The 22,104-nt window shown below is 41.6% G+C and overlaps 1 protein-coding gene across 8 annotated transcripts in view; it reads right to left on the bottom strand.

The window, feature by feature from the left end:
* Nucleotides 1-6,998: 6,998 nt before the first annotated feature.
* Nucleotides 6,999-22,104, bottom strand: part of TULP4 (TUB like protein 4) — a 172,771-nt gene continuing 157,665 nt past the window's right edge. For 7 of the 8 annotated variants that reach the window (XM_075413868.1, XM_075413865.1, XM_075413871.1 and 4 more), the window contains one exon: nt 12,485-21,802. In XM_075413868.1, the coding sequence (XP_075269983.1) occupies nt 21,686-21,802 (117 nt within the window). In that variant the 3' untranslated portion in view covers nt 12,485-21,685. Of the gene's footprint in view, nt 9,428-12,484; nt 21,803-22,104 lie in introns of those variants that run through there. The other variant, XM_075413872.1, reaches the window with a different exon arrangement.

Genomic DNA, 22,104 nt, shown 5'->3' with positions numbered 1-22,104 from the left:
GACCTGGGCGTCCTGGTGGACAACAGGTTGACCATGAGCCAGCAGTGTGCCCTGGCTGCCCAGAAGGCCAATGGGATCCTGAGGTGCATTAAGAAGAGTGTGGCCAGCAGGTCGAGGGAGGTTCTCCTCCCCCTCTACGCTGCCCTGGTGAGGCCCCATCTGGAGTATTGTGTCCAGTTCTGGGCTCCCCAGTTCAAGAAAGATGAGGAGCTACTGGAGAGAGTCCAGCGGAGGGCTACAAAGACGATTAGAGGACTGGAGCATCTGTCCTACGAGGAAAGGCTGAGAGAGCTGGGCTTGTTCAGCCTGAAGAAGAGAAGGCTGAGAGGAGATCATATAAGTGCTTATACATAACTCAAGGATGGGCGTCAAGAGGATAGGGCCAGACTCTTTTCAGTGGTTCCCAGTGACAGGACAAGGGGCAATGGGCACAAACTGAAGCATAGGAAGTTCCGTCTGAACATGAGGAAGCACTTCTTCCCTCTGAGGGTGACGGAACCCTGGAACAGGCTGCCCAGGGAGATTGTGGAGTCTCCTTCTCTGGAGATATTCAAGACCCGCCTGGACAAGGTCCTGTGCAGCCTGCTGTAGGTGACCCTCCTTTGGCAGGGGGATTGGACTAGATGACCCACAGAGATCCCTTCCAACCCCTACCATTCTGTGATTCTGTGATTACCACCACTGGAAACACCTGGTTTTTCTAAAATAAAGCCGTTTTGTTCCTAAATACACACCAGCTTTGTTTAAACTTAATGTCCTGGGTTTTGTCGCCTCTTTTACCCAACTTAAAGGAGGACAGCTGACACCACCGACGAAGGCCGAACCTGCGTGTATAAGAAATGCTGTGCTCAATCCGCTTTTCGTGTTCACAATGCCATAAATGGTCCGGCATTAAGAACGAAGCTGTGCAGATTTTCAGAGTGATTTCTGCTGAGCTCCAGTCAATTTGCAGACTGCCACGTTAGCTTCATTTCTATTGAACTTCTCCACAGAAAGAAATTCACATTTAAACTCTGTTTTAAATTGTTCTATCAGTTCAAACCTTAACAATTCCCACGCATTAATGGCAGTGATGGTACCCATATTAAATATGAAAGCATGTTACTATTGATAATGTCATTATTGTTTCCAGAGAGTATAAATATAGAAGCTTACCATACTGCCCCTCCCACGTAAATATCTTCTCTATTTATGTTCAGGAAGCTGGGCTGTTTGGTTTTTTTTTCCAGCCTTGCCTTTACTCTGCATTTTGTCACATACTAGAACACGCACTTTCATTTCAAAGGCCACTTCGATGTCTCACCAATAAGTGGTGAAAAGGGGTTATTCCTCGTGGTGCAGTGGGAGAGAGAGAGAGGAAAGATCACCTTTGACTGAGAATTTCTGTTTCCTAACTGAATATTCCTAAGCCTGAGAAGACGTAGCAGCAGGACAAAAGCCACATGCACATTTAGGCTGGAGACTAGGAGGTTCCTAACAACCACGGGGCTGTTGCTCTGGAGCCACCTCCACAGAGGAGCACAGAGCCCAGCCAGCATTCGGGTAGAGCTTGGCCAGCTTCCGCACGGCTGCTCCGAAACCTTGGGGCAGGCTCAGCAGGTCCCTTGCCCTTCTGTGCCTGTCCATAGGCTGTAGCTCGCCGGCACCCAGCTTGTTACGGTACGCAAGGCTGACTCAGTCATGCAGGATTTTCCTGGAAGCATGTATTTCCTTGTAAATGTTTCATTCGTGATTAAGATTCAGCCGTGTTTTCCCTCAAAGCAAGAATTAAAATTCTTTGTTACGTGTGATGAATGTGCTGCTTCCAGCAGAAGTAGGAATTATCAATGGGATCTTTAAGTATTTACCAAAAGGAGGAAATAAAACATTTAAGGCTTCAGCTGAGTAAAAACACATTCACTGCTGGGAGTTATGCAATTAGTGTAGCAAAGAAATAAAAAATGGGCTCAAGGATTAAAAACTGATTACCATTTAATTTCTTAGAACTAAATGACCTCTATTGCATTTATTTCTCAAAAAAACCCCTAAAAGCCCAGAGTTTGCTTGCAGGCACAAAGCAGCACCATTAGAGAGGTGTAATCCAGTTTCCTCCCTGCTGTGCTGAACATTGCCCAGACTGGCTTCAAACTCTGTCTGTCCACCCCCACCCCGAGCGCCGTGGGAGGAAATCCCAGCCCCTGCAGAAGGCTGGTGGTCCGGCCTGCGGGTCACTCCCACAGACAAGGTGTTAGCACTGACCATGTACGAGCCCACCAACTTCTGCTATTAAAAAAAAAATCAGACAAAAAACAGACAGTGTTTCAACGAACAACCACCAGACATTACAGGATTAAAATTACCAGGCTTGTGAATGGTAAAGTTTGCGACTGTGCAAAGGCTCCAGCTAATTGTGTGTTCCCGTTGTCACAGAATCATAGAATCGTGGAATGGTTTGGGCTGGAAGGGACATTAAAGATCATCTGGTTCCAACCCCTCTGCCATGGGCAGGGACACCTTCAACTAGACCAGGCTGCTCAAAGCCCCCTCCAACCTGGCCTTGAACACTTCCAGGGAGGAGGCAGCCACAGCTTCTCTGGGCAACCTGTGCCAGTGCCTCACCACCCTCATAGTGAAGAATTTCCTTCTTATATCTATTCTAAATCCACCGTCTTTCAGTTCAAAGCCATGACCCCTTGTCCTCTCCCTACATGCCCTTGTAAAATGTCCCTCCCCAGCTCTCTTGTAGGCCCCCTTCAGGTGCTGGAAGGCTGCACTAAGGTCTCAACAAGCTATTGTGGTCTGTGTTAAACTCTCAAAGACTCTAAGAAGTTAAGGAAACAATTTTGAGTCTCCAAAGATCAACATGTTGATAAAAGAAGCAGTGCAGAGAGTTGTATGCACACACCAGTTTTCAGCGCGCGGCCTCCTCTGCCTGGGAAATGACCGGGCACTGAAAGCACGCAGAGCTGCACCGGCCGTGCCTTGTGCAGCCGAGGAAACACCGAAAGCTGAGGATGTTGGTGGTCCATGAAACTCAGCCACCCCAAAGTGACTTTGAGAAAATGATACTCTAGTTACAAGTCTGGTCTGCTGTTTTGTTTTTTTTTTCTAAAATTTGTGCCTTGCTACACAGTAGCAATTCCTAGGTAACATTTTTAAGGAAAAAAAAAAAAATTCGATTCCATCCAAACATTTTCTTCAAAGAATTTTCAGGTTTTCTTTTTTTTTATTAAATGAGGAAACTGTTAAAACAGAGTTTTAATATTAAACACGCACTTCTATTAAAACTGCCAGTCTATTTCCTTTTGCCAAACCCTAATGAATAGAACATTTCAGTTAGCTGTTCGCTCACCCCTAGCCCTGCAGATGCAATCAGATCGTGCTTCTACCTTTATCAGTTGCCCTTCTTTCCCATCCAGTGCCGTCACGGCACAGACTGGGCTGGCACAGAAAAACGTTTGGTTCTGCAGGAAGCACGACTCCGGTAAGAGCCAAGGGAAGCCAAGGTTTCACAGACAGCTTTGCAAACAAGGTGCAAGTGTAACCAACAAGTCACTCAAACTGGGACTCTGAGAAGTATGAATTGCCCCGTTCATTTCTGGGCACCCTAACGCACCCGGCAAAGCACAGCACCTTCTGTCAGCCTTGGTTTACTGCCTTTCACAGCACATATTAGAAGAGAGGCAGCATCAAACCGCATCTAAGAACAAACCAATCTAAAGTAATAGTAAGAGTTCTATAAATCTCCATTAGACTTTAAGCATCTGGAACTCGATTCATCCCCTGAGTGCTTCTGGACTTCATGAGGGAGAGAAAAGCCCCAAGAGTCTAAGACTACGATGTCATCAAATTCAACGTCTGTTCCATGCGCTCATCACATCACATGGACAGTTTATTTTGAGGGTGAAGCTTAACAGAAGTCCCACACACAATTTTTCTTCCTGATTCTCCCCCGTGTATAGTTAGCCCTTTCGAGCATCAGCCACACGTATTAAATCGTGATAGTAGCTTAGTACAAAGCTTGGCAATCCACATAAAAGCACCAGGATTATCACTCTGGGCTCTTTCAGAAGCAATAGCAGCTGGTGCTGAGAAGTTAAGGGAATACATGCTGCCAACTCAAGTCCCTCTTTTTTCAGCAAAGGAACAAAACCCACAGACAGCAGCAGAAGTCCAGCTGCTTAGCAAACACTTTCTCCTTCAAAATCGTTTTGGGCCAGAGAAAGGCAGAAGTGACAGCTGCTGGCTGAAAAGAATAAGCGCCTTTTTCCTTCCGAGTGGAGTTAAGGACTGGCACATCAGATGGCACAGAAAGAAGCGCACATCCATACTGACTGTCCCGAGATAAGAGAGTCTACGCTGCTGTTATCCAGTTGCAAATACGCCTCTGAGTCTTGCCGCATACAAGAATTTTCAGGGAGTATCCCCTAAACTACACGAGCAGAAACCGTGCTAAGCCCCAGAGAAACCTCAGGACTTTGGTCCATCTTGCCCTCTTCTTCACTGCTGCCTTGATCCTAGAAAGGAAGAACCCCTGCCTCACCCCAGGCCATCATGGCTTAATTCTCTCCTCCTGTCAGAAAACTATTTTGCCACAGCCCACCGGTTCTGTGATGACAGCTGTAGCCACGCAGCCCTTGCTGCACATGCAGCGGATCACAGCAGTGTGCTGGGGACAGACAGGTCGGGGGAGCTCAGCAGGAGCACGGCGCTCACCGTGAAGCAAGGCTTCTCATTTACTTGAAGAGGTGGCACAAAGACATCAGCTGGGAAAGCCCCTGACAGGTCATCCATAGAAAATCATCTCTGAGCTGACAGGGGCTTTGGAGCCACAGCTGCTCTTGTCATCGCTGGGAGGAATAAAGCTCCACACAGCCGGCTGCAGCTGGCAGTCCCGACCCTCACAGCAGCAGCAAGAAAGACTCATCTCTCTCTCTTTGTGTCTTTGGGGTTGAATCTTTCCTGAATGTGTCCTGCTTTGAAGAGATGTGAAGACAAGCAAAGAAAACAAGATTTATAATCTCTTTTAATGACACGTTAAGAAGAATCTCATGCAAGGTGATTTCAAAGATGGCAAAGAGGAAACCCTAATCACACCTGATTCACACTCCTGTGTATCTCTTAATCAGGCTGGGTTGTTCTTTTCTTGACTGGCACGGAGAAAGCAATGGGAAGACTGAAATGGCCTAACTGGGAGCATGACTAGGTTGTCTCTCCTATATAAATAAACATTTTAATATGGTGTTGCAGTGTCATTATTAGCTTTCAAAATGTCAACTATACTTGGAATAATAATTACCAGTGGCATATATTAGCTTAAATATCCCACCTAGTACCTACTTCGTTTTTTCAAACATTGTTAGCTAAGCATTTTCTCAGGCTCCTGAAATTTCTCAGACTATATAAAATCCATTCAATCTGAATTTTCTTTTCATTTTGAATTTTCTTCAGCCTCCTCTATGCCACTCTTGACAGCAAACTAGCCAAGTCTCGACCTTTTGGAAAAAAGGGTGAAATAGGATGAACTGAGACAGGTCCATTCTGGTTATTACTGCAAGTCATTAACTATACTGTCTGAGGAACAAGTTTGGCAGGACATTTCTTTTTTTCACTTAAATTTAAAGGCAAGTGCAAACCCATCTATTTTAGCAGAAAAGGAAGGAAGGTGTTAAGTGTGCTCCAGTCTAGCAATATGTTCTCCAACAGTAGTACATGATACCATCTTGCATTGCTTGGGGTGACAAAGTATAGCTAGTAGACTCCCACATTTTTTCTTAAAGTTAGCTCATGTACCTTGTGGCTCATGTACTTTATAGAGAGATATTTTCTTACAGAGCTAAAATTGCAGAGCTGGCTCTGGAGTTTGGAATCTCTTGGCACACTGCACAGTGCCTTCATGTACCTTTTGCCTCCTTGTGTGAGAACAAAATTTCTTTAGATGCATTTTATTTTAGGGCTACACAGTAAGTTTCAAGCTATAGTAGGATTCCATACAGTTATTGCTGTCCACAAGAAAGAGCTGATAATTATTAAAATTACACCTCTCGGGATCAGTCACAGTTTAAACTAAGTCCACCTCCTGGGTACTGCTCATTGCATCTGTACCGTGATAAACTAGACACAACACAGCTTGCTTTTTCACATCTTTGAATTGCTCTCAAGATTCAAATTCTTTGATGATTCAAGCTGTCTCTCCTGGCTGTCTGTGTGTGTACTCTCTGGTCCCTCAGGGAATTACAATGAATATCCCTCCTGCTAGCTTGCTCATATCCTCTGCTTTGCAGTCCCAGGTGATATCTGTTGCAGCAAGGATCTGTGTTTCACATTTATTTTTGTGAAATACCATAAAATACGGCTGCAGTCTGCAGTTCCCTGATCTCCTCTGGCTTTTGAGAGATTGTATTTGGTCCCTACAGCTGCACTCTGTTGGTTCATTCATCACCTGCTCCACAGGAAAGTCTTCCTCTTGGTGAATTCACACAGGCATCATGAAATAGGGTGAGCTGGCCTGCCTTCCTACCGCAGGTGTACCTCAAGAATTGGTGTTTGCTTTGTGGATGCTCCCACTTCATTCTTGATGCGCTGTTATGAAAAGCCCCTGCCCACCCCCCCACCGCTACCATCACTGATAGATCAGGTTCCTTTGAGGCTTGCTGGTATGCTGCGTGTATCACACACTGGGAAGCCAGAGTGTTGTGCTGAAGTTGTTTTTGATTTTTTTTTCTTTTTAATTGGCTTGATGAATACATCACAGGAAATAAAGAACAGGGCAATAAAAGGGAAGCTGTCAGAATGCCACACTGAATAAGAAACGATGGCTTATTCAACCACTCTGAGTCAGGCACAGACAACCATTGTTATAGGACTTCTCTCTGTCACTGCCTTGGAAAAGTCATTGTCAGGAACCACCTGGCAGGAAAATCTAGTTTAATTTGGTGAGCTTGCTGTGTGTAAAGCTCCTGGGAGTAGCATTCAGCTCATGGAGTCAATGAACCAAGGTCAGAAAATTCAGCTACTGGTGTCATTTGAAGTAGCAAAGTTTAATAACGCTTTTTGAAGACATCAGTGTTGCCAGACTTTGTTCACACCCCATAGCCTTTGGAAGCTTCAAAATGATGTTTAAGCATTTAAAAATGGTGCCTTGCTTGTTGGCGACATATTTTTGCACTGTAACATTCAAGCTTTGCACATTTATCGGTCAAAAATTGATTATTAATACAATAAGGATTATATACACTATTTAAAAGCACCATAAACAGACAACATAATATCTTCCCTTAACACATTAATACACTATAAAACACTTGTAAGATTCTATTTCAAACAAAATAAATCACCTCCAAGTCTTACAAATCTTCAGTGAAATGATTTTACTCAGTACCTCTCTTCATCTTTAATCTTCTGGTAGGTAGAAAGTTGCAGTTTGCACCTCTTTGTTCAAGCAAAGGCAGAACTGCTTTGGACATGTGCATTGACAGAGGAGGACACTACCTGATAATAAATGTGAAAGGCAGCAGTGCTGTTCGTGACCCAAACATCTACTTCATGTCCAGATTCTTCTGGGTATCAGTTGTTTAGCCACAGCTTGCAGAAGTAAAGGAAAGAGCTTTGCACCACAGCAGCTGCCTCCAAATTCCAGCGTGATTGTACCCAGTGCAAACTGACACAGCACATGCCCAAAGACAGCTGTGACCTACTTCATCCATTTTGGAAGAAAGGTTAATAAAACGCTCATGTTGATGCCAAGTATTGCCCATCACAGGATTTCATGCTACCTGTGTTTCAAAGACATCTAATGAAATGGCCAGTGCTTGGAGCTAGATCTGCACGAATTTTCTATCCCCCAACTTCCCCTCATTCATAAAAGCACCAGCAGTGTCACATCCCAAAAAGACACATAGGCTTGTTACTGTTCCACAAACATCAACCTCAGGGGAGCATTTGACTTCATGGATGCCTGTGAATTTTGTCCAGGCTTGTGTTCCAACCACTTGATATTCTGGGCAAGATATAAAATTCCTGCATCCAAGGCTAAGCTCAAGAATAGTTATGTCTGCAGGGGTAACTGATGGCTGATTTGTACCCATGACTTGAAGCACACACTACATCCAAGAAAGTCCATCAGCTTTCATAAGAGAATTTATTAAATCTGAGGTTTTTTCAAGTCACTGATTAGTTCAGGGACTCATTTACGACATGGGGAATTTATCACATAAACTTGCTCTCTTCTGCCATGAATTTGATGAGGCCTGAGTTGCTGATGGGATTAAAATCCTTTCTCCATGGCTACACAGTTCTGTTCTTGAAATGAATATGTGCTTTGGATCCTCTGTTGCATTTCTCTGCACCTTTTTTTGTCATCTTTCGGAAATATCAAACATTAGCTAAATTTTGCAGCTTCTGTATCATTCGGTAGTGCCAATGATCTGGTGGAGTGAACGCCTAGTTAACACTGTTAATTCTTTGGATTAAATTAATTCTTTAGCAACAGAGACAATGATGATCTCAGTAGGACTCACACTTCTAACCCATCCAATGTCACCCGTGCCGAGGGAATACACAGGGACTCCTTCGTCTCTGTGTTGCACAACAATTAATATTTGTCCTGACAAATTCCTCCAACAACCTTTCCTGAGCATTTTCCAACTCCATTCTTTCTGTTGGTACTTGAAAATGTCTTCTATTTCTACTCAGACATCTAGTCATAATGTTTTTATGAAGGTGAGTAAAACAATTCCTCCTGATACCATTATGTGCTTCTTCCCTAACTTCACATACCTTAATAGGTTATCAACAACATCAGAGAGGAAACAGGCCAGCTAACAGACTGACAGCATCTGCCTCATCAGCACTGACTGCATTTATCTAGTACTCTCAAACTTTTCAAACAAAGCTTCAACACCCACCTGATATTTTAAAGTTATAGGTACTTACAGCTCCTCATGGGTTACCTTGAAATTAATCAGTTAAATCATGGCTGTCAATTGTTCTGTATGATTACTAACAACTCATTCATGCAATTACCACCTAACATAACTATTTTGAGAGTAAATTTTGGTGTACATCCTGTTCTTTGAGTATCTTCAGCTGACTACTTCTCCATGGCATGCTACACTAAGATTCTTCCAAAAGAACTAGGGATCCAATTTAAAGACACCTGGTGTCATCAATTGTCTGTAACACTCTATTCAAAACCATTTTAAACATCTGTTCTTTTGATTAAATCTTCAACTTTGTCTCTTGCACTGAGTAATCCACACATAGCGGTTTAATGCATCAACTCTGGGAACATGATAAATATCACTTCATCTTCATGAATTCCATGTTTTGGTCTTTCAGACCTGACCTCCAGCTTAGGACAGCTTCACTTCTTGGATCTTTTCTTCATTGGCTTGCTTGTAACTTCACAGATACAAGCAATCTCGCTGAGGTTGTTCATTGTTATTATCTTTGGATAAAGAAAGATATTTTCTTAATGGATGCAAATGGCTCTTAGTGTGCAATACTTTCTATTTCAGAATATTTAATTGTAGATCACAATTCTCAACATTTTCTGAAGTTTTATTTTGATCCTCTTCACATTTAATATTCACACGGTAACAATTTCTGCAAAGAAAAAAGTTTCCATGGCTACCTTTCTAGTGATGCTGGCACGGATGACAATCATTATAGATTTTGCATTGATATACCTGAACATAAGTGATTTACACTAATGCATCAGCTCATGAGTTTTCTCCTTACTTCTTCTGACATAAGGTACATTCTACCTCATATGCTGCTGATCCACGCTGATAGCTTCACTGACTTCCCAGAAGCCTCTCCTTTCTCAGTTGCTACTGCCTTGCTCTCTGGACAGCTTTTTCATCATAAGCATACTGCAGTACTTCTGTTGATACTTGGTGTGTCACAGTTTACGCTCACTCAAGTTTTCCATGATCTCCAGAAGTGGAATCTAACTGTGGATTCTGGCAGCTCTCCAAAGGTTGCTCTCTCAGTTTATGGTCTGAGGGGACACTTCATCGGCATCTGGAACTTCTGAATTTCATAGCAGAACTTCCAGTGCAAGTTATACATATGCCACGGCTTTCGGAAAGACGTCCACTCCTTTTTCACACTCACTGATATGTTCTGTTGACCAGACACAATTCAGATCTGCTAAAACCTGTGTATTTTATAAACTGCAGATAAAATTATTAGTATCACGTAAACAGGAATACTAGCAGTGGATTTATGAACATTCCTGGAACCTTGGTTTTACTGACTGTATGGAGAGGTTAAAAAATACTCTCCAAGCCATACAAATAAAGCCTGTCAAAATTAATGTTTGCCAGCTCAGATTACACTAGCTACTACACCACTTCAAGCAGAAAAATCTTAAGTATGTTTATAGATTTGATGAAAACAAGGAGCTTGTGGAGTCTCCATCCTTGGAGATACTCAAAAGCTATCTGGACATGGCCTGGGCAACTGGCTCCAAGTGCCTGAGCTTGAGCAGGGAGGTTGGACCAGATGACCTCCAGAGGTTCCTTCCAACCTCAGCCCTTCTGTGATTCTCTGTGTGTGTGATTAGTAAGTATCATCAAATAAGAGAACTTAGAAGTCAAATCACAGCTATGTAACTTCTGAAGATGAGACTCCGCATTTGGTTGCCTCCATGTGAGGCAATTAGAAGGCTCTGTAATGTTTAAATCATCTTTAGTATCTTCCCTTTGTTATAACCACCTCATATAGAGTCTTCTCTTAAATAAACATTCTTTCAGATTACAACAAGTAAAAAAGTCCTAAATGGCTTTGAAAGGAAAAGTAAGAAATTAATCTCACCAAAATTGTGCAAAAAAAGGGAACAAAGATAGTCCTGTTTAAAGACACAGGACTATCACCACAGAGTGCAATGAGAACAAAGAAATGTTTCTGCAGCTCAGATCTAACTTTCCTCCTTATCCATGGGGAAGTGAGAAAAGGAAGAAAACGTGGAACAGCTGGAAGGGCTAAAAGTGTCAGGAGATGAAACAAAGGAAAGCATCCCCCCAGGTGAATAGGCTTCTCTTTGATCAAACAAAAAAAGATTTGAAATGTGTCTGTTTTAAACAGAAGAGGAAATGCAAATATGCAATATACAGCTATAACAGATTAGGAGTGAGATGAAAGGTCCGACACGAATCTCGAAAGGTATGAAGTGCTCCGATTTTTTTTTCTAATCATCTTGTACAGCTCCCTCACAGCTAGGTAATTACTTAGCTCCTGAGTGTATCCCATTAAGATTGCATATTGAAAGTTGGGCTGCTGTTGAAAAAATCAGCACTAAGTAAAGACTGCTATTTTACAATTGACAGTGATTTTGGTAGTAACGCCAATAGAAAATGGAATACGCCATTGACCAGAGAACATCAAGAACAATAACCTGTCTTGGTGAAAAAGCTCACGATCTAGCTAGTAGTTATTAAATGATACATAAAAGCTTAAGTATGCGTAGAGCTGCTGTATTCTCTGTTTCTCTTTCTGCTTAAATATTGTTCCCTCACTGTCTGCACTTGTCCTTCTGACCTCTAAACCAGGCAGCATAAACAGAGGGCACCAGGCACAAGTAGCCCTTGTATTCATATAAATCACAAAAATATGATAGCACTGTTATCAAAACCAACCACAATCATATATAAAAAAGAAAAGTAAATGCTATAAGCCCTCTAAGAGCCAAGAAAATGATCACAGGAATCTTTCGAGGATATTTTCATAAAGGGTCTTGTTTCTATTTGTTTACTGCAGCCCCTGTTAATTGATAAATTTTGCATTTGCACCACCTGCCACTTCCAGGCAGGCATGTTTCAGCAGCCATCTCCCACAAACAAGCCACCTCCCCAGACCTGTTTGCTTCCTTTCATGCCTCCTCTCTTTCAAGAGCTGGTTACTGGTCCAGTGCTCTCATTTAGTCTCATTCCTGTACTGACATGGACAGAATGTGACACAGCAAAAGAAACTTATTTACAAACTACAAGTGACTACATGTGTTAAATTCAGCTGGCTGCACCCAGCAAAGAGGGGCCTTCCAAAAACCGTCTTCCAGAACAACAAACCAAACTGCATTGGCTCAGTTCCACAAGCAAACGAGATACAGATTGTTCTCCTGACTGAATAAGTTGCCAGTGCCATAGTCAGCAGAACCCCTCCAAATTAACACTAAGAGAGGGCAGGGAAGCTGAAGATGACTAGATCTTCAGTCAATATTATACACAAATAATGAAAGCCTGAAAATTACTGGAACCTCTATCTAAAAGGAAAGTGCGCAAATCAGCTTAGTTCACCTGTCTCCAAACTTGACAACTAATTTCATAATCTCTGCATTTTAGTAGAATTCTAATTTCACATGCAAACTGATCTAGAGCTAAGGAAGATCTCATGAAGGTTGGCAGACCCCCAGCACTCATTCCCTGAGCAGCGCTGATGCTAGAAGAGGACATTTCACAGTCGCAATGCAAAGTACTTGGACACCAGGTTGCGAATCCTCCCCCTTCTCCTCTTTCTCAGAGAACGACACTCCAGGTTCAAGCTTGGTTTAGTGTACGAATGGTGACACTGGTTCACAGTAAGAATCCATCTAAGCCCAGCATTTTGTCTCCTACAACAGCCATCTGCAGATTCCTCCAGAAGAGCGAAAACAGAGCAAATTTATATCATATTTTCCCTAATCCTCTCCCAGCCTCTGACTGTTTTCAGCTCATGAAACCGAGTGCTCCTGTTGTAGTTTGTTTAGTGTCCCAGTGGATCTCTCTTTCACACACTTTTCCAGTGTTGCTTGAATTCTTGTAAACTTCTTGTATCACAGCATCCTTTGGCAAAGGGTCTTTGGCTACATACGTCCTTGAAGAACCACCTCCTTTTGTTTGATTTCCTGCCCCACCATTATTTCACTTTATTTTTATTTCACAGTTCCTAGTTTTTCTGCAGGAAGAGACAATCAATAGACAGTCCCTACCCACCCTTCCACACTACTCCTGTTTTGGTGGCTCTCTAGCAGTCCCTTTAAGCTGTCTCTTTTCCAGGGTGAAGGGTCCTAGCCTTTGCAGTCATACAGAAGTTTTATATAATAGAGATATATAGAGAATACATATAAAAGTGGATATGTGCCCTCTGTTGCCCTTCTGTGAATCTTCTCCAGAACTCTACTTTTTCTGAGATGAGGGGACCAGTACTGCAGAGTATGCGCAATATGGTCAATTGCAGTTTTATAGTGACCCTGTATTTTCTGCTTTGCTGTCAATTCTTTTCCTAATCATTACCAATATTTTATTTTCTTCTTTCGACTGCTGCTGAGCACCAACCTGATGTTTTCAGAGAGCTATCTATCAAACTCCCCTAAGTAGTAGAGATCACTACAGGGAGATCATTGTTTTTTTCCCCATGTATATCACTTTACAGTTACCTACACTGAGTTTCACCTGCCATTTTCTTGCCAAGTTTCACAAAGACTTTCTGAGATTCTTGACAATTGGCCATTGCCCTTACTAGTTTGAGTGACTTCATATCATCAGTAAACTTTGTAGCTCAATGTTCAAACTCTTTTCAAGTCCACCCATGAATATGGTGAACAGGCAAGAATCCAGCACAGACCCTTGCAAAACTCCACTAGTAACCTGTGTTATGGGAACTCATTAGGAGGATCCATGCCAGGATTCTCTCATTTGTGCCATAGCTGAGACATTTATTATGCAAGGTAAGATACTTCACTACCTTTTTTATTTTCTCAGTCCCCAGAATGCTTATTTTAGTTAAAAAACAGAGAATGAACACTGGCCATCACAGCATTTTATTCTGTTTTAAAGATGACAGGACAGAGGAATCCCTCTTGGTAATATTAAAGTTTCTAGTATATCAATGACAAAATGAGAAGTACTACAAACCCCAAAGGTAATTTCCTCAGAAAGAAAAACAAGCAGAGGAGAAATAGCACAAGAACTGGCTGATCTCCAGGCAAACAGGAACATTATTACCACGAACTCTTTGCCATCTATCCTCCCATATGAATGACACCAAGTATGATGGGCTGGTATACGCATCAGGTTCAGTGGAACTTGCGGATACGGTTATTGAAAAGAGAAAGCATAACTGCATCTGGCTACTTCTTATTCAGGTCGTTCCAGTGCAGATTTGTCATCTGCTTTAAAAGTATTTGAGGTGCTTGACAAGATGCAGAATGCAACAAAAACAAGTCAGGAATTTTCTAGTCTGCAAAATTTTATTAAGCAACAGCTGGACAACTCTTACAACTCCAAATCATCAAGGAAAAACAGGGCAATCGGTCCATCTCTCAATCAGGTAGACAGTAAAGAATTTGGACAAACCACATTTTTATAGGGAAACCAACAATGCTTTCTAGGCACCTCCTGTAAAATCTATTACACAAGATACATAAAAGGAGAGGCAGATCAGGGTAAGTTTTGAAGTACAGTGGAAACCAGGTATACCATGGTATACTGAGGAGAAAAAAAAAAAAGAAGAAAACTTGAGATTCCCAAAAATGTATTTAAAAAATAGTATAGGTGTGTAAAAGTACACAAAACGTGTACCAAATTTTCAAAAGTCTTAAGAAAAACATGCTGGGCTTGATAGCTTAAGAATGCATGCACCTGCATGACTATATGCTCATTAAATTAAAAAAAGGAAAAAAAATCCAAAACCATGTTCAAAGTTATAGTACCAAAATAATGCATTTATAAACAAATGCAACTCCCCTTCTTTTTCAGGAAACACTACAGTGCCTTTTCAACCAAATGCATCCCCATGCTATTCCACAACACCGTATATTTTATCTACAACAAACGACGAGATCTTGAACAGACATGCCCTTCCCCAAATGCACAACGCACAAAAACAAGAAAGAAGCCGTGTATGCAGAAATAGTGAAACAAAAGGAAACCAAAGGCATAACATGTATCAAGCAAACAAAAGAAACAAAGGGAAAATTAGCAAAGTTCCGAACAAATAGCTTGACACAACATTGGTAGGAATTACAAGCCGAGCACTACTCCAATGAAATACTTGAAACTCAGGTGTCTGCACACTGTTCAGAAATGTTTCTCTTTCACTATTACTTTAATCTTAATCCATATTTTAAGCCATCTACTTGACCAGTAAGATAAACATTCCACAAATAGACAACATTTGTCAGGATTCTGATTTGCTGAATCAGATCATATTTTTAAATTTGTAATCACGTAAACTGGAGGGCAAGGATTAAGAATAAACTGGCAGGCTTTAACATCATACTATCTAATTTCTTCATTGAATGCTTCGGATAGGTAAGCATTCGGTGCTTTCACTTATTTAATTATAAGTCTCACAAAATCATGTTGTTTTGATCCTGTAGTCAGCTCTGAGTCAGCAAACCTGTGCACTTGCACAGTGCTCCACAGCCATCCATTTGCCTTGAAGCACAAATTTCTCATTATAGATCCATTTGCAAAATCAAAAGTTGAAGGGTGAAGTTTTTAATTTTCGTAGCAAGAATTGCTTCACTGAATCCTATTTCATTCTTTTATTTGGTTAATTGCTTTTGTCTTAAAAATCTAATTTTCTAGATGCAGCAAAAATCTAACTGTCCAAAGAAATTATCTCCTGATAAATCTTCAGAGATATCAGGCAACACACAAAGCTGAGTCTTTTAATCATAAAACTTCTCTGCAGGATTTTTTTAGAAGAAAATTAAATAAACACAAAGATAAAATAATTCACATAGCCCATGGTTCATCAGGAGTAATTAATCTTATTCCTTCGAGCGCGTCGTGTATGTAAATTCCAATCCTGCAAAGAGGACCTGTGGTGCCTACCTGCAGACTACTCCTGAGGGTAGCAGGACTCTAAATTGTTATTTGCTGATGGAGGATTGTGCTTGCCTTGAAGGTGAAGGGACTTGTAAATGAAAAGAGTTGTCTACCAGAATTTTTCCATTTTTGCCTGCAGTATGATAACATATGCTGTCTTTTACTGGGAAAACCATTATGCCAGTCTCTAAATAACATTAAAGGCTTTCTCTCCTGTGATGGAATCCTAGAAATGGGAATAAAAGGCAAAAATCTGAATGACTGCTCTGTGGCCAGGATTTCACTTCTAGCGTTCTTCAAGGGGGTTATACAGAACTGTCAATATAGTTGCTGGCTAATGCTTTGTAATTTTCTTAAGTGGATATATGGGTCATATAAGTCATTCTCACTTTATAATCACACAGTAATGGGTTGGTGTAATCATGTAGTGAGGATAGAAGCCGGCCCTCTGTCAGCACGCCACACAAGTGACTCGACTATTACCAATCTCCAAGTCAGGTTTACTGGCCTGGAGTAGTTTGGTCTCTGCAGAAATGTGCAATTTCCAAACTGTTGCTCTGGGAAACACAATCTTAAAAGCCAGTGAAAACTTACTTTGTCTGCTCTATGTTTTCTTTCAATCTTCTAATCAGTTTTTGCACATGTTGCCCTCTTCATATGACAATTTAAACTGTTTCTGACAGGTAACAGGGCACCAAGATAACATAGCATCACACACATCAGGCTGCAAAAAGCAAATGCACAGAAATTGTCTGAGGCAACAATCAGGCAAGCTCCCAAATCTGTCGAAGATTTCTGACAGAACACTAAAGAGACACATCAAGGGAAGCCTGGACCTACAGAAAGTCTAGGCTCAAGGGTTCGGCAAAGTCAGATATCTTTGTCTGACACCTGTACACCTTCATGCATCTTCATAAAAACAACAGAAAACCAGAGAGAGAAATGTGGAACTGTTTTACTTGTGGTTGCATCACAAAAAGTTTACCTAACTGAGATGAACCTGTGCGCAGATTTACCGATATTCAGGCAGCCCATGGCACATGTTACTGCTACCCCTGGAACTGAGTGCAAAATTATTAACAACGCGATAATTCCTTTTTTTCCTCTTTCACCCCCCTCCTTCTCACAGTTTCTTAGGGCGTTGCAGAAATACATGATATTCCTGCTGTATTGAGCTAAAATTTGCCACTGCATGCGTGGTGCACTTCATACCAGACTTTAAGTACCAATTTTTAGACTCTGTAAGGAGCTGTATTTTGAGGATATCAGCCATATTTTTTCAAAAGAATCAGGTTTTCTGCTGCATCCCTTTACAACCCCAGTGGAGCAGATTCTGACTTCCAATGGCCACCATGGCCACCAGCTGACATCGCGGCTTTCTCTGCCTGAAGCTGCTGCAGCCCAAACCCCACGGCAGCTGCACGCTGCTCTTGGAGCAGACCCAGAAGGACGAGCGGAGGAACGCCTGTTCCACTAGGTCTCTGATGGAGCATCCTGAAGAGGCAAAGCTGCTGCAGGCAGCGTCAGGGCTCAGCTCCATCAGCTCTGTGCAGCACTAGCTCGGGTATCAGAAGCACTGTGGCTGTGTTGGAACCAGCTGAGCCCAGCTGAAGGAGGAGCGTTATCAGTCTGAGCAGAGGAAAACATATCTACTGCTGCACTATTTCTTGCGCCTCAGCCAGCTTATTCCAGGCTAGTTTGCTTGTATCTCTGCATAGCACTGCATTACGCCACTGCCAAACCCTACTAAACTACGCAATGAACTTTTAATAAACTAAGCCTATATTGTTATACCCTCTTTTATCGTGTAAGCCACCTTATTTTCTACCTCGAGAAAAAGCACTGTACTAAAAAGAGGGAAAGCAAATCAAGCCTTGCATTTTTAAAACCACTCCCAACTGAAATATGTAGTTAGAAACACAGGAGCAAAACAGTGGAGAAGGACAGATTTCTGCAGGTCCCAAAGAAGTCATCTACACTCTTTGTAGTCTACACAGTCCTCCATAGCAAACTCACTGCGTTCAGCTGCCAAAAACAGTATTTTTGCTTGCCTGCATTATGAAATTTTGCATACTATCCAGCAAAAACAGGTCTTCCTATATGCATTTTTAACTTTTTGCAGCAAAACATACTGCTAGCAAACAATTACTTACAAAGACGCTCTTTAAATATAAATAAGAAAGTGTGTATAACTCACGGATAGCTAGTAATAAAATAATCCCTAAACCACTTATTCCATTATGCAAGATAAATAATTTGTCTTTTGGACATTAACAGGAAATCTGCATTAAATTATCTTTAAAAAAACACTCAAAACTCCCTCAAAAAAACAAACAAACCCCAACAAAAAAACCCATAAAACCCCTAGACTGTCACAATTATTGCACAACTAAAAAAAAAGCTTTGGAAAAAACATACTTAACTACTGGAAATTACTGTATGTATAAAAGAACTAGGTATTTCTGAACACTTTGCTACATTCTTCCTAGAAGAACGTAGTTACTACAGAAAACCTGGATTTTACTAACGAAATATAAAATGTAACATCTATCTTTTGGCTGAATGCAATAGCGATCTTCAGGATTTAAGTGATTATTTGGGGGGGGCTTTTAAATTGTTTCCTATGTTGTATCTCCATGAAAAATAAAACAACTGCCACTTTCACTTGTTCTTTGTACAATTTGGGATCCAGCTGCACACTCAGACATTCACATAATTCCCATTCCTTTCATTAAAATTCTATATATTTGAGAGTATTTTCTCCCTCTAATACTGGGTATTCTCTAAGCCACTAAAATCCTCCATTAACGGGAGTCTGTTAATTTTCAAAAAGATAAAAGATTATCTTATCCTACAGCATTTTCTGACAAGTAAATGGGAAGGATGTTGGAAATTGCATTTATTTTCCTAATTTATAATTATTCCTTGTGCTTTGCTGGGGCAGAAACCAGGTCTCTTCTACGCCAAGGTTCTTTGTAAGTGCCATCAGAAGGACACAATCAAGACCTAGGCCAGTGAAACCAAATTACTAACTCTGCTACTTGTTGTACTGGCTTTCATTTCTTGGTTCTCCATTAGCATAAAACTGATGATAATTGGAAAAATTTTGCAATAAACGAAGTGAAGAGGAATATTGTTCCCTGGAAGGTTAAAGAAACTGCACGCAGAAGTTCTATTTAGATCAGATTTTGTTCAGAAAAAACATTCATGTTGTTTCCATGTAGTAAGAATTTTGGCTTAAAACTACAGGTGATGTTCCTTCAAGCTGAAGATTTCTAACACGTGACTGAGTGGCTCTTGCCTCAGCAAGCAAGCCAGCAAGCCATAGTACGTTTCTTCTCTTACGGTGCTCAGCGTGTGCCTGTTATACTCTAATTAGAGTATGGCTGGTCAGCACAGACCTTAGGGCAGGTGAGGACTCTCATCAGCCAACTTTCCTCCTTGCGCACTGGAATTGGTGGACTGAGAATTCAACCTACTGTTTGTACAGCGTATAACTCAATATAGACAAAGGGCTTAACAGTGCTTGCTCCACAAAAAAACACCGCAAACACTTCCATCGATTTGAAAAGGACCAGAACCAAATCCATTTCGGTTCCTCTGTTGCACACACATTATACATTCAGGCACTCAAACTGTTGAGTAAGTCATGCACATGAGAAAGAATACAAATGGGCCCAGACAACTGATGGAAACTCAACAAAATTAATTAATTAAAGCAAACAACAATCTGCTAGATGCCGAGGGGAATGTTGTGCCTGATCACTCCCAGACACAAGCAGAAGCTGGTGAGCTTTGGGATAATACAGGCATGGTACCATCTACTTCCCCTCTCCTTCCTTCCTTCCTTCCTTCCTTCCTACCTCTGCCTCCTCTCTCCAACAAAACCATCTTGCAGGTGTTTTTTCCTGGATTTACCCTGAGGGACATTTCCTGTGGATGATCTGCCTCGTCACCTCCCTTGGCACCTCTCTGAAACTCCTCTGACTGGCACCGCTCCCGCTGTGCTGCACAGCTCCAGAGGCCTCAGCAGAGCAGAAGTTATAAGCTCACTGCATGTTGGTAACTTCTGCTATAGCAGGGTCTTATCTTCTGTGATGGGTTCCTCTAGAACACATCAAATGCAACCCACATCTGCCCTACCATTAAGAAAAGCAAAGAGAGAAAATCATGCCTATTCATCTTAAGTTGTACCAAGCAAGGAGATAAACTGTGGGTGAAAGACAAAGCAGTCATCAACACCTCAACCAATGTCTCTTTATAAGCATGTCTTTCACTTCAAAAGAGTAATTTCTGAAGGAAATCTGCAGGTATGTTTTGTAATCTAATGTCCAAATAGTTTTGGGGTTTCTGTGTTACTGGGGAAACTACTTACATATAAAAACATATTCTGTACAAAATGCAGGCAAGGAGGAAAGAGAGAAAGTAAATAAATGTGTGCACAACACACGGGCAACACAGAAACTCTTCTGTGCAAGCAGTCCTTCCGAAACGCTCAACAGGTCTGCACGTCCACCAGAAAGAACTGCAGACAGAAGGTCATGCTACAGTTATTAAGCCTTCCTCTAAAACACTCCATGTAAACCTTGGCATCCCACTCTTATCTGGAGTATTACATTCTCAAACCAGTCACAAAGACTACTGAAGTAGCAAGGTGATAAAAGGGATGATTCTGTCCAATTTTTCCTTCGTCTTTCAACTCATTTGATCTCCAGCCAGCCATGAAGTTGTTTCCTGTGATGAAATTGCTGTCCTGATGAAATTGTTTCCTGCAATGACTTGCTATACTTCTGTCTCCTTCTTAATTCAAGCACTGATACACTGTTGTAGAACTTGATTCATACTGATTGCTAAGAAGGCTGAATACACTGGGCCTTCTCATTCGCTTGAAAGACTGTTTGTAGAGTGTAAACACATTTAAATGAGGAGCATGTACAGGTGTGGCCTCAGAGGTACATCTGGTCACGCTGTACCTCTCGCAACTACAGGCCAAATTGGAGAATACTGCTGATCAATACAAGCAAAGAAGCAACATTCGTGATTATTTCCTCCCCTATTTCCTGTCACCTACTGAAAGATGTTTATCCCCAGTAACAAAAGAAGCAATGCTCCTCATTATTTCCTCCTCTATCTTCCGTCACCTACTGAAAGAGGTTTATCCCCAATAACAGCACACGAAACAAGCAGACATCAACTTCTTTGATACAGTGGGTTTTTAAACCACCCATTGGTAACAATTCTTTCTCTTCTGAATAATACATCATTATTTATAAATTGAGCATTGACCTACATAAGCCTCCTCAGAACTTGTGGCGCTCAGTTATTATCAGAGATCAGAGAAGAAACACGTGCCTTCAAGTATTATAGCTTCTTTTTTTTTTCTTTTTTTTGCTGCTATCACCAATGTAGTAGTAGTAGCAGTACAAACTGGACCAGAAAAAAAGTTATGTTCCCTGTTTTAAAAAGAACAGCATGATATAAGGCAGTCTACCAAAAAGAGCAGTCTTTTTTAATCCCCCTATGAGCTTACATTAGCTACTGTAGCAAACACGGCAGAACCACCACAACAAGCCAAAAGCCACACATCTCCACGTAACACTGAATGGCTCTCAACCCTTTGCTCTTTCTGAGACCCAGCACTGTGCTGAAAAAGAAAAACACCTGAAAACAAACAAATGAACAAACAAACAAAACAGAAAACAGCCCCCCACCCTCCACCCCATGACTGATTAGAGTTAATGCCCTTCTGTTGGGCACCACGAGACTTTTCCAGTTTTACTGCCTTCTTCGCTCCCAGGCACCTCTGCACACCTAACGCAGGCTGCCCTGACATTTTCCGGTTTGGACTTTATGAGAAGGTTAACATTATCCTCTCTCCAGTCTCTGCTTGTTCATTTGAGGCGTTGAGTCACATTAGCCAGAGCAACAGCAAAGGCCTGTACTGCAGAAAATGGATACTGAAAGTCCAAAATGTAAGCATTGCCATCAATCCTTCCAAACTGCATCACCTGGGAAGCAGGGGAAGAGGAGAAGGGAAGGAAAAAGAGAACAAGGTCAAAAAAAGTGAACCACAGAAAAAGAACCAGAGAAGAATAAAAGCAAAGTGGTTTTGCTCCTTTGTAAGAACCCCTCACCTCCCCAGCTATTATAAATGGGGCTACTCACAGAATGGGGTACGATGCCAAAGAAGAGTAACAGCACTATACTATTTGTCTGTATAGAGCATCTGAGTGCAGTATTTGTTTCCATAGAGTAAACTGAGCTTTAAAACATTCTAGACTGTACACAGCATTGGTGTGAGTAGATTGTC

This window comes from Opisthocomus hoazin, chromosome 2, assembly GCF_030867145.1.
Source record: "Opisthocomus hoazin isolate bOpiHoa1 chromosome 2, bOpiHoa1.hap1, whole genome shotgun sequence".
Lineage (NCBI taxonomy): Eukaryota > Metazoa > Chordata > Aves > Opisthocomiformes > Opisthocomidae > Opisthocomus > Opisthocomus hoazin.
The sequence above is the reverse complement of the archived record's forward strand: the minus strand, read 5'-3'. Positions and strand labels throughout refer to the sequence as shown.